Source organism: Westerdykella ornata, assembly GCF_010094085.1.
Source record: "Westerdykella ornata strain CBS 379.55 unplaced genomic scaffold EI97scaffold_20, whole genome shotgun sequence".
NCBI lineage: Eukaryota > Fungi > Ascomycota > Dothideomycetes > Pleosporales > Sporormiaceae > Westerdykella > Westerdykella ornata.
In genome coordinates, this window is record NW_022986870.1 from 399,120 (window position 1) to 409,536 (window position 10,417).

The window sequence follows — 10,417 nt, forward strand, 5'->3', positions numbered from 1 at the left end:
GGACAGGGTGAGGCAGCTTGTGGAAGAGCTCGAACAGACAAGGACATCAGCGGCCTCTTCCAGGGAGTCGTACGAACAAAAAATCCAAGGCAAGGACTCGACGATTACGGAGCTTACCACTCGGGTTGCTGGCATCACTTCGCTCCACAATTCACTTCACACGGACAAGGAAAAGATGGCCCGTGAAATCGAGCAGAAAAATGCCGTCATCCAGGGGTTGGAGGCCCAGATCTCTGCTCTGAATGAAAGGATTTCCATTCTGAGCCCAAAGCGATTGGGCGGAGTCCTCGCTGGGCAATCAGCGAAACGACAGTGTCCTTCCTGTACGCTCTATCCCCCGGGCCTGTCTGATCCAAATGCTAACCTTTGCAGCTCCCAGGAGAGCACCAGGTGACGAAGACGATGACTGCTTTATCGTTGACATCCAAACTCCGCCGTCAAACGGGTCGTCCGCAGTGGGCACCCGTCCTACTCCGTTGACCCTCCCTTCGTCCGTTCCACCGATCCCATCTTCCATCCGTTTCACTCACTTCCTCGTCGTCACCCTCATCGGCGAACCCTATCACATCGGCGCCAGCAAGCCCCTTCATCAAAGGCTCGGGTTTTGGAAACACTGTTGATGTGGAACCGCGGCTTCTGGTGGTTGTCCGGCAGACGATCGAGAAGGCCAGTTTCAACCCTGACCAACAGCCGACATTGAGGACCGTGAGTTGCGTGAATTCGAAACGGAGGAAAGTGAAGTCTTCCTGGTACGAAGGGCGCGACAACCAAGCCTGTAGTCACTGCACCAGGAACCGGGTGCCTGCGTCGTGGCCGCGGGTGGTCTGTGGAGATTATTGGGACTCCGAGACGATATGCGAGGCAACGCAGAGCCCGGCACACGGGCTTTCTATATCAACGGGGATGCGGCTGAGGACGACTTGAATTCATCAGCATAGTATGTTGACATTCTCGCGCACGGCATCGGTAGCTTTATGTATTTACAATTATTGTTGTCTCTTTTGCTGTTGTTGAGCCGCCCGCGTGTTGACCCTTCAACGTGTACGTCTTCCGGTACCCTCTCTTGGTGGTATGCTTCTCCGTGAAAGGCGCAACACTTAGCAGAAGCAATGGCACATCAGCCATAGGCAGAGTAAAGAAGTAGTACTGAGATGACAATCAAGCGAGAATTGCAGAACGAGAGAGAAGAGATTTGATTCATTTGTCCCACGATTGACTATTGCACACAGAGTCTTTAGCTGACGGTCCACCGCCACAGGATTCCCGGCACCGGCGACACCGTGCACTCTCCACCTCCAGTCTCCATGTGTGGCCCTCAGTCTTCATCATCTGCCAGATCCATAATGAAGCTGTCTGACTGTCCGATGTCGACACCTTCCGCGGGCCTCCTGGTCTTCAATATGTTATCGGGGCTCGGGAAATCCCCTGGATCAGGAAGGTCCACAAACTAGTCCTGGGCGGGGACCACGCGGACAGCTGAATAGACTCTCTTGGAATCGATAAGAGACCGTGGACTTCCTGTGGCCGATCCAATCATCTTTAAGCATGTGGACGATGGCAGTACCTGCAGTGAGGAAGAGGCTTCGACAATATGTGTGAAGCAGTCCCCGATCCTCCCAGATCTTGTCGAGGTCGAGGCACTGTCTGAGGGGGGACATCATTTCCGTGTACGCGTCGTATTTGAAAAGACTTGTCATGAAGGTGCCCAGATCATTATCGTCCATTTGGTGAGGAGGTCGACCCGTTGGGTTCTCTTCGCGGTACGCTTTGAGGTTCTTGAGTATCTACAGACACGTCAGTAACCATCGTTCATCACAATCAGCAGGGATACATACGATATCCGTGAACGCTGGAGACATGAACATCTTCCTCATCTGCTCCCCGCACACCTTCTTGGCCTCACTCAGCTTGAATTTAAACCTATCCGGATTAGCACCCTTGGTGGCTATCCAGCGGGCCATGAGGTCATCCGTGATGTTCATGTATCGAAAGGACACCAGTCTGGATCGGTTTCTGAAGAGCTTCGTGTCGTCTTCGCTGACCATGCGAAGAGGATCCTCACGCGTCTTGTCTCTATCCTCAGTGGTAGGAACTGTGCCAAAGGTACCCCGAGCACCATGGGTATTGTTCGGAGTGTGGACCTGAGCAGGCATCCGCGGTCCACGAGCGGAAAAGCTGTAGGGTGCAGATCGATTCTGCTGTCTGTTCGATTCGCGGCGATTGACTCCGGGGGAACTTTGCTGGGTCGAGGAGCGGGAATAGTACCTGTGTCGGGTGGGACCACGGTGGCCGCCACCGTTGTTGGCCTGTGAGGTGGCTTGAGCTTGCCGGGCCCGGAGACGGTCTAGCATGGATTGGCCGGAGAGATCATTAACACTTGAGGGGGCATCCTCCGATGACGGGCGCTCAGTATTCTCCATTAAGTCGGACGCTTGAATCACCAGTCAGTAAACAAAACGAGGCGCGAGCTGAGATTCACATACTTTCTGTGTATACCGGGCCCAGAGGGCGCAGGATGTGCGGGAGAGGAAGAGTGGAGGAGCAGGATAGAGAAAAGAAGTTGTTGAGGAGAGGGAAGGAGGGAAGGGGGAGGGTGGGCGGCAGAGGGGTTTAAGTACCCAGAGGCGGCAGGTGGCAAATCTCTCTCACCTGGGCGCCCCAACTCAACTTCACCTGCGACAGTGGGAGGCTAAGCCCAAAAAGGCGGAATAAACAGTACCCCAGACCAAGTGCAAACGGTGGTGAAGCGGTGGATCCAAGTGCAAAGGGAGGAGAGAAGCGGAAGCGGGTAAGTGGTGCGAAAGTCTTTCTGACTCGGTGATGACGAGGTCCACACAACAGAAGACGAATGATTCGATATCGGCGTCTTCGTGGCTCTGGAATGGCAACCGGTAAAGAGCACTTATCTGTCTCTACCGGTTCAGCTCCCGTTAGCAGGGTGAAGTTGACTTAGAAATGAGGGTGAAGTTGACCTAGAAGTGAGCGTGAAGTTGACTTAGAAGTAAGAGTGAAGATAGACTTAATGAGAGTTAAGCTGACTTAACATCACCACTGTGTATGTAGTTTCAGACATAGCACGACGCTATCATCCTTCCGACGAGATTCTTAATATCAGCCTCCACCTTCTAACCACATAGTTGATCTGATCTGGACATTATAGTTCGACCACTATTCCGCACCATCACCAGCTAACTCATCCGACCCGGGCAAGGAATCGATGGATATCGTCTATCTCTTCTGGGACCTTGAACCAATGCCCTTCCAGTTCCGCGCCGGAATATTCCTTCCACTCGACCTGCAGTCCAGCTTGGGAGAGAACGTGGGCTGCCTGTCGCCCGAGCGTCACATCCACATATGCGTCGTCTATGCCATGACCGATGAAAACTGGAGGGAGTCTCCGAGAATCTTGACCGCCATCGTCCATTCCCCGGCTTGTTTTCACAGCCATCATCTGCTCTACGAACGCATCTGACTCCGCTTCCTGGAGACTATCAGGGGCCTGCCATCCTGCGAGTGCCCGCTCGATGTTGCCGGCAAACGGAAGCCATGTACTCGCAACTACAACAGCGCCCGGCCTTATTGCTGAGTTTCTTTGGCAGAGTAGGGTCCACAGTGCAACCGCGCCTCCCTGACTGATTCCCCCAAGCACCAGTCTGTGCGTATTCCCGTCCAGGCGACTAGCCTCGTCGTTGATTATACCGATGATGTAGTTCACGGAATCTTTTATGCCGCTCGCTTGAAGATCCTGGCGCTCGGTAATATCGGTCAATGAGTGTGCTTCGAACCAAGCAGGTATGTCTTCTTGGAAAGCGGCGCTCCACAGTGTTCCAGAAGATGGAAAAACCCAGCGACATCCGGGCAATTTTTCATACAGTGAGCAACCGTCGGAGAGCTTGGATTCAAGAATCTCTTCTGCGAATTCCTCCCCGTTACTGCCACGGCCATGCAGCATCAGGGCCGTATGGGTATGGTCAGACTTGGGCTCAATGATATGAACCCGGCCAAATGACCGATCTCTGGTTTCCTGATCTGGTTCCGTCTCGACTCGTGCCATTCGGCCTGTAGTGCTTGACAAGGGAATGGTGAATCGCAGAACTGTATCGAGTGTTAGTAGAAAGCTTGGGTATGTACATGTACATAGATCTACAGATCCTTAGCGAGCACTGCGGGGCCCGCTCACTCACGTCACCTGATCACACAGGTGATCATAAGGTAATTCGGTAATTATCGACCCTCATGCTGCGTCCACATACTGTGTACTGTAACGAGCTGTAAGGTCGGCTTGATTCTCAGCGCTTTAGGGAGGAACCTCGAATTCATGGCTTATAGTGTCGAAGGAAATTTCTGATATCTTTTTAAGGTTTGACTCTTGTTCCAATCTCGGTTATTAAACCAGATGCAATCAGAATCGAGATGACTTGGGTGTAAAATTAGAGTCTGAAGTTCGCCCTGCGATGTGCTGCTGGCCCTGCTTCTCCTCTTGCCAGAGCGGTCGAACCCTCCTCACCGACCGGCTTCAAAGGGCGATATCTCGCATCCCACATCTGCTCGCGGATCCACTCGTCTAGTTCAGCATCGTCAACCGGGATATCCTTCTCTTGCGCAAGGCCTTCATCACGTGAAGCTTTGATAACACTCTTTGCGATGCGGACGCTCACTTCTCTGACATCCGTGACGTCGGGCAGCAGGGCCGGTCCGGTGCCTTGTACGACGGGGGCAGCAGATGCGAGGGCTTTCACGGCGGCGACGATTAGAGAAGGGGCCAATGAACGAGTACGACTTAGGATAGCCCCAAGGCCGATGCCTGGGAATGTGACGCTATTATTGCATTCGGCTGTTTCGGTTAGCGATACGATTGTACAATTGTTGGAGTACACTGACAAATCTCATACTCCTCGCCTTTATATTTGACAGGTGGAAATGGCGAGCCGGTTGCTACCAGCACCTTTCCGTCAGTCCAGTTGTACAGATCTTGTGGTTTGGCTTCGTGCAAGCGTGTCGGGTTAGAGAGAGGGAAGATAACAGGTCGCTCGACATGCTTGGCCATCTCTTGAACAACCTCCTTCGTGAAGGCACCCGCAACAGTCGAAGTGCCGACCAAAACGTGCGGTTTGGCCTCCTTAACGATGGACAGTAAATCCCCATGCGATTTGCCTTCCCATTCGCTGTCATCGCGAGCATACGGCATCTGTGCCGGACTGAGCTCATCCTTCTTGGACCTCAAAAGCAGCCCGGGCTTGTCGACGCACCAGATCTGCCGGCCAGCCTCTTCCTTCGACTTCCCTGTCTCTTGGTTGATGGCATCCCGGATTTGATCCGCAATGCCTGTGCCTGCAGTCCCTGCGCCAAAGAGAACAAATCGGGCCTCGTCCCACTTCGTCCCACTGACTTTGAATGCAGCCATGATCGCGGCAAGTGTTACAGCCCCGGTCCCCTGTACATCGTCGTTGAAGCAGGCAATTTTCGGCTGGTACTTTTCAAGAAACCGGCGGGCATTGCTGATACCGAAGTCTTCGAAATGAATGTATGCTTTAGGATATTGCCTCCTGCAAGCTTCGACGAAGGTGTCAACGAACTTGTCATATTTCTCGCCGCGTGCACGGGGTTGGCGGAGTCCAAGGTACAGGTTGTCGTCGAGAAGTTCTTGGTTCTACAATCATTAGATAGAGTGGGAGAGCGATAAAAAGCACTTACATTCGTTCCCGCATCAAGTACGACGGGAAGTGTTCTTGAGGGGTGGATACCAGCACAAAGAGTGTATATGGCAAGCTTTGCAACAGATATGAGGATGGCGCCCACGCCTTGGTCTCCAATTCCCAGAATTTGCTCTCCGTCGCTCACAACAATCAGATCAATGTCGTCAGGTTCGCCCCATTGGGATATGTTATCCTCAATCCTATCCATGTCTTCGATGTTCAAGAAACAGCCTTCCGGTCTTCGGAACAACCGAGAGTAGTTTGCAATTGCTTCGCCTTCCGTTGGGGTATATATAATCGAGAACATCTCCTTTAGGTGGTCGAGGATGAGCTGTTTGAGATCCGTCAGCAATACCTCGAGGTAGATCCCTTGCAAGACCCACCCTGTAGTATAACACCTCATTTTGCTCCTTCATACTTGTCATAAACGTGTTCTTCGCTATATCGGTTGGCCTTGAGCTGTATTGCTCGTAGGCGCGCCGTACTTGTTCTTCGAGGGTCTGCACATTAGGAGGAAGGAGGCCGTGGAGCTTGAATGTCTTGCGCTCTTCTGCGGTAAAGGCGGAGCCTTTGTTGAAGTATGGCGTACGTAGTATTGCATTTCCCTGGAAAAGGTCAGCCAAAATTCCAAGGCGTCGATAATCATGCACTTCCAGTTAGTGTTGTCTCGAGAGGGCCGGATGTTGAAAGGGGAAGATGGCCGAACTTGGGGTTCTTCTCAATTTTTGAGTGGGAGGACATTGTTCTAAGTTGGCTGAAAGGAAGAGACGAGCGGGAAAGGCGCATTGAGGGTACATGGCTACTCGGACGGTACTGCTTTGGCAGGTGAGGTTGGGCTCTGCGGCATATGACGTAGCGAGGATCTCGTCCGCTTCAATCAGGAATTCCCACAACTATTGGAGGCCAACGCTATCCTAAAAAATAGGCCACTATAGCGGCGGTCACATTTTACATTTCGCTCTCCTGATATATTCCATTGTATACGTTCGAAATGTCGCGTCTGGTGAGAGCCAAGCCGCCAAGAAGAACGCTTCCGCATCCACGTGGACATCTCTTCGTTCGCTCGAAGATAATTCTCGAGGCGAAAACTACAAAAGGGGCAAAGATAACTTTGTTGATTTTGGAATGGAGGAACCGCTGGTTACTGACTTCAGGATTGTGCTCGGGTTTGGATTATCACGTGATCTGTCATCTGCCTTCCATTACCTGCCAACTGTTTTCTCCCACAAAGATATCGGTGAGTTATGAAGACAATGTCCTATACATCTCTCAGTTGCACAACATGAGACTGTCCTGCACGGCATTGCAGCAGTTCCAATCAAGAGAGCTGGCCGCCTTCGACGTCGTTTCACGTTTCAATGGGATAACTGTTCTACCGTACGAATGTTCGGCATCGACTGGGCTGGCAATCAACTCATTCAGCTGCTACGTGTGCCATACATGGCGAGGTTGGGTATCGGTCCCGACTACGACTTCTGGGGCGACTTAGAGGTGGCGGAGCTCATTGAACCTTGACACACGTTTGACCATTATGATGGGTCCTCATCTACCGTCTGCTCTTAGATGACGTGACGAGATCTAACCAGAATACTATGTAGGCGGTCCTATTTTATCCTCCGTCTCCGTTTTGTTCTGGTCGACCCCAGCTCCATTCCCCGATCAAACAGAGTGGCGAATATCGTGGGCGACATGCAGCTCACGATTCGGTTATTCCTTGAGCGATACGCTTTACTCGGAAGCGTGTTTTACATTGCATAATTAGGAAAGCAAGTTTCGCCGGAATTTGCGCGGGAGGTGGAGATTGCGAACGCGGTGGACAAGGCCATCACTGAGCTGTTGTTCGCAGCTGGACGAAGTAGCGTCTTAAAGAACAGTAGAAGAATGGTCAATTGACTGTATCTCTATGCCACATTGCCAACTAAGCTGGCGCAAGTACTACATTCTCTGACTGAGGACCGCTAGGTCGCCAAACTAAGAAATTGACATGACCATGTGGAGAAGCAACCATGCTCGCTCCCTGCACTCGGCTACCATAACATCAAACGGATATAAACAGTCTGCACTCTGGATTTTGTCACGTGCTTGAAATGTGGAATACCGGAGTTTGGAACGTTGGTGTTTGTCAAGGCGCCTTCACCGCGGGTTTGGTGAAAGGAGCGAGCGAGGGAGTACAAACGCCATACCGCCCACCAGAAAACCTCACTCCCTCTCCGCGCTCAGCTCAAAGGTATGACTTAAGCCACTCCTCCACCTTCGGCCCACGTCCACCACTACCACCAACTCCAGCAGCCCCCAGCAACATGAGCAGTCGCATCGACGCCACCTGGGAAGATGCGGAGCTTGTACCTTTCCTTCGTCGCGTCTTTGGTGGCAAGCGACCTGGTTATTCGCTGAAGCACGACTTTGCGCAGGATGTCCGTCGCGCGGAGACCTTGATCCACACTATCGTAAGCTGGATACGGCCTCCACCTCGACTGCAGGAGCCCCAAGCTGACTACAAATAGCGCGATTATGATGATAGCGAGATTACGATGGAACGATTGCGGATGGCGCTGCTCGACCCCACTGTTTTGGCCGACCGCGATACCAACGAGCTACAAAGCCTGATCCAAGACGTCGAGTTGTGCATCATCCTTCTCGTTCGCCATGCCATCACTCATGGCCCGTACCGCCTAGCGTCGTTGGGCAATCATCGGAATGAGATGCTCGCGGAGCGAATGCGGGAGATGGTCCTGGCAAATGAATGCTTCCCGCCCATCCGCCGTACGCCAAAGTAAGTACAGGCTTGTTTCCAATGCACAATGGCTCACCTCTATCTAGCCGCTCCTCCATGCGTTCACTGATGGACGCCAAAGCTTCAGCATGGACCACTCCAACTAAGTCGGACCGCGCTGCTGCTTTGACGAATGCGATGGTCAACAACAGCCAAAAGAACTTGCATGAGGGCACTCTTCAACCGCTGGCTGGAAATTCTTTCAACTTCGCTCCTAATTTCGCCTATGGCCAGGGTTCAAACTTTCTTGATGTTCGGACTATGCCCCATGGAATTATGCCTCCTTCAACATTGACTCAACTCACCTCCTATCATCCGACCGCTAACCATCCTCAGTCTTCCGTCGTCAACTCACCAACCGCGTTCTCTCTGCAGCAACAATTCGCCGCCGCGTTGCAACTGAACAACTGGCACATGCAGGGGATGACAGGATCGGGGATGCATGGTACGTGGTATGGAGACTGGATGGCTCCACAGGCAGTTCAGATGCGCGGAGGACAAGTTGCCCGACGGAAGGGAAAGAAGGGTCGCCGGGGAGCCGCACGTCTCCGCGGAGACGCTCTCGAATTCGTACCCGGCGCCCCTAGTCACGGTGAACACGGCCATTGAGTGTGCCGTGGCAGGTCTTCGCGCTATGATGCCGTAGGCAGAAGTATACATCAATCTGCCCCTATGAGAGCGGATGTGATGGACTACTCAGAGGGGAATTGGAACGCAATGCGGATTAAGGAAGGGGGGGGAAATCGATCACTACGAACCGAGACATGGCATGTCTACTAGCATATCAATCATAGTCTCGTATACAATGACATATGTAACACCGCAATGCAGCTCCGATGCTCGTATCTACTCCGGTAGTACGGCCTCTAACAGATCGATAACCCTATGTCCCACCCTTGTATATCCCTGAACGTACTTTTCCCCCCAGTCACCCACAAAATTCGCGTATGTCATTTCAGGTTTCAGAACACACAGTCCTATCATCACGCCGCTGAAATACCCTTTCATGCCGGGTCTTGGGAACTCGGCAGCAATTCTATCCCATTCCGCTTCTGGGACCGTGATCAGTTCACCCTGTCTACACTTAGCATCCGCCTATAATGAGGTAGCGGACGTCTTTGACTTACATATCTCTGTTTAGCTATTTCCACACCAACGAGCTCCAAGTATATGCCCATTGAGAGATACGCGACCTCCCTTTGCTTGTAGGGCGCAATGTCGCGACTTGTGTGCAGCGCAATGGCGTCCCAGACGAGTTGAATGCGGTGTTGGTCCCAGCCTCTTCCCCCTTTCTTGCGAATCAGGTCTCTGGCGGCATTGGCTCCGTCAACTTCAAATATCTTGTCGTTGGAGACGAAGCTGGTGTTGAATGCCCTAGCCCTGTTAACATGCTGCCGATGTTTTCTCGGAACTGCTTACCAGCCCATATCATGCAGAATTGCCGAGACCCCGAACGCCTCTTCATCGAATTTGGCACGCTCCGGTTGTGGGAGGCGGTTGACAAGTGCCTGACCGTTGAGCCATGAACGCATTACATGGCCGAACCCGTGCGATGGAAGGTTTTGGCGAGCGAGTTCAATGCTGGAGTTGATGAGGGCGGTGTTGGGGACTGTGACCCCGGCGATAACCCGGGTTGCGAGAGGAAGAAATACTACCATTTCGAGATCGTATATATGTGAGTCTTCAAAGAGTGAGGTGAGATAGTGTGTTTGCGAAGTGTATTGGACGCGGTGGACTTCCAGGGGTTTTCAATGTGAACTGGGAGCGACACCTTCGCGAGCATTTGAGCACATTTATGTGTTAACGATCTAATCTTACAAATCACCGCCTCAAACAATGTCGGTAACGTACCTCACGGGCGAGTCGGTCACACAGGCGAGTCGGTCACTATGCCAAGACCCCACCAGAATGTACTCTCACCTCTACTATAATCATGATGTCTCAACAA

At 52.3% G+C, this 10,417-nt stretch overlaps 5 protein-coding genes across 5 annotated transcripts; 1 reads left to right on the forward strand and 4 right to left on the reverse strand.

The window, feature by feature from the left end:
- Positions 1–1,009: 1,009 nt before the first annotated feature.
- On the reverse strand, positions 1,010–2,592 carry EI97DRAFT_502799 (uncharacterized protein). The gene is made up of 3 exons (XM_033802761.1): positions 2,484–2,592; positions 1,836–2,431; positions 1,010–1,784 (listed from the first exon to the last, which is right to left on the reverse strand). The coding sequence occupies exons 2-3, from the start codon at positions 2,418–2,420 to the stop codon at positions 1,431–1,433; spliced, it is 939 nt and encodes a 312-aa protein (XP_033651980.1). The 5' UTR covers positions 2,421–2,431; positions 2,484–2,592; the 3' UTR covers positions 1,010–1,430.
- A 290-nt stretch (positions 2,593–2,882) lies between these two features.
- On the reverse strand, positions 2,883–4,493 carry EI97DRAFT_129409 (alpha/beta-hydrolase). Its single transcript, XM_033793103.1, has 3 exons — positions 4,185–4,493; positions 2,973–4,095; positions 2,883–2,906 (listed from the first exon to the last, which is right to left on the reverse strand). The coding sequence occupies exon 2, from the start codon at positions 4,052–4,054 to the stop codon at positions 3,194–3,196; it is 861 nt and encodes a 286-aa protein (XP_033651981.1). The 5' UTR covers positions 4,055–4,095; positions 4,185–4,493; the 3' UTR covers positions 2,883–2,906; positions 2,973–3,193.
- EI97DRAFT_451752 (uncharacterized protein) lies at positions 4,431–6,437 on the reverse strand (the record flags this gene model as incomplete). The annotated part of the gene is made up of 5 exons (XM_033800366.1): positions 4,431–4,834; positions 4,882–5,650; positions 5,695–6,027; positions 6,080–6,264; positions 6,347–6,437. 5 exons carry the CDS (start codon positions 6,435–6,437, stop codon positions 4,431–4,433), a joined length of 1,782 nt encoding a protein of 593 aa, XP_033651982.1.
- EI97DRAFT_129374 (uncharacterized protein) lies at positions 6,394–7,288 on the forward strand. Its single transcript, XM_033793102.1, has one exon. The coding sequence runs from the start codon at positions 6,688–6,690 to the stop codon at positions 7,183–7,185; it is 498 nt and encodes a 165-aa protein (XP_033651983.1). The 5' UTR covers positions 6,394–6,687; the 3' UTR covers positions 7,186–7,288.
- Positions 7,289–9,315: 2,027 nt separating this feature from the next.
- EI97DRAFT_495421 (uncharacterized protein) lies at positions 9,316–10,162 on the reverse strand (the record flags this gene model as incomplete). The annotated part of the gene is made up of 3 exons (XM_033802430.1): positions 9,889–10,162; positions 9,597–9,843; positions 9,316–9,543 (listed from the first exon to the last, which is right to left on the reverse strand). The coding sequence occupies exons 1-3, from the start codon at positions 10,125–10,127 to the stop codon at positions 9,316–9,318; spliced, it is 714 nt and encodes a 237-aa protein (XP_033651984.1). The 5' UTR covers positions 10,128–10,162.
- Positions 10,163–10,417: the final 255 nt, after the last annotated feature.

Bases quoted from the DNA above. Each gene is read 5' to 3' on its own strand.
- EI97DRAFT_502799 (XM_033802761.1), bottom strand. From the start codon at position 2,420: ATGGAGAATACTGAGCGCCCGTCATCGGAGGATGCCCCCTCAAGTGTT. The intron at 1,785-1,835 runs GTATGTATCCCT...ACGTGTCTGTAG, and splicing joins CTCCAGCGTTCACGGATATC to ATACTCAAGAACCTCAAAGC.
- EI97DRAFT_129409 (XM_033793103.1), bottom strand. From the start codon at position 4,054: ATGGCACGAGTCGAGACGGAACCAGATCAGGAAACCAGAGATCGGTCA.
- EI97DRAFT_129374 (XM_033793102.1), top strand. From the start codon at position 6,688: ATGTCGCGTCTGGTGAGAGCCAAGCCGCCAAGAAGAACGCTTCCGCAT.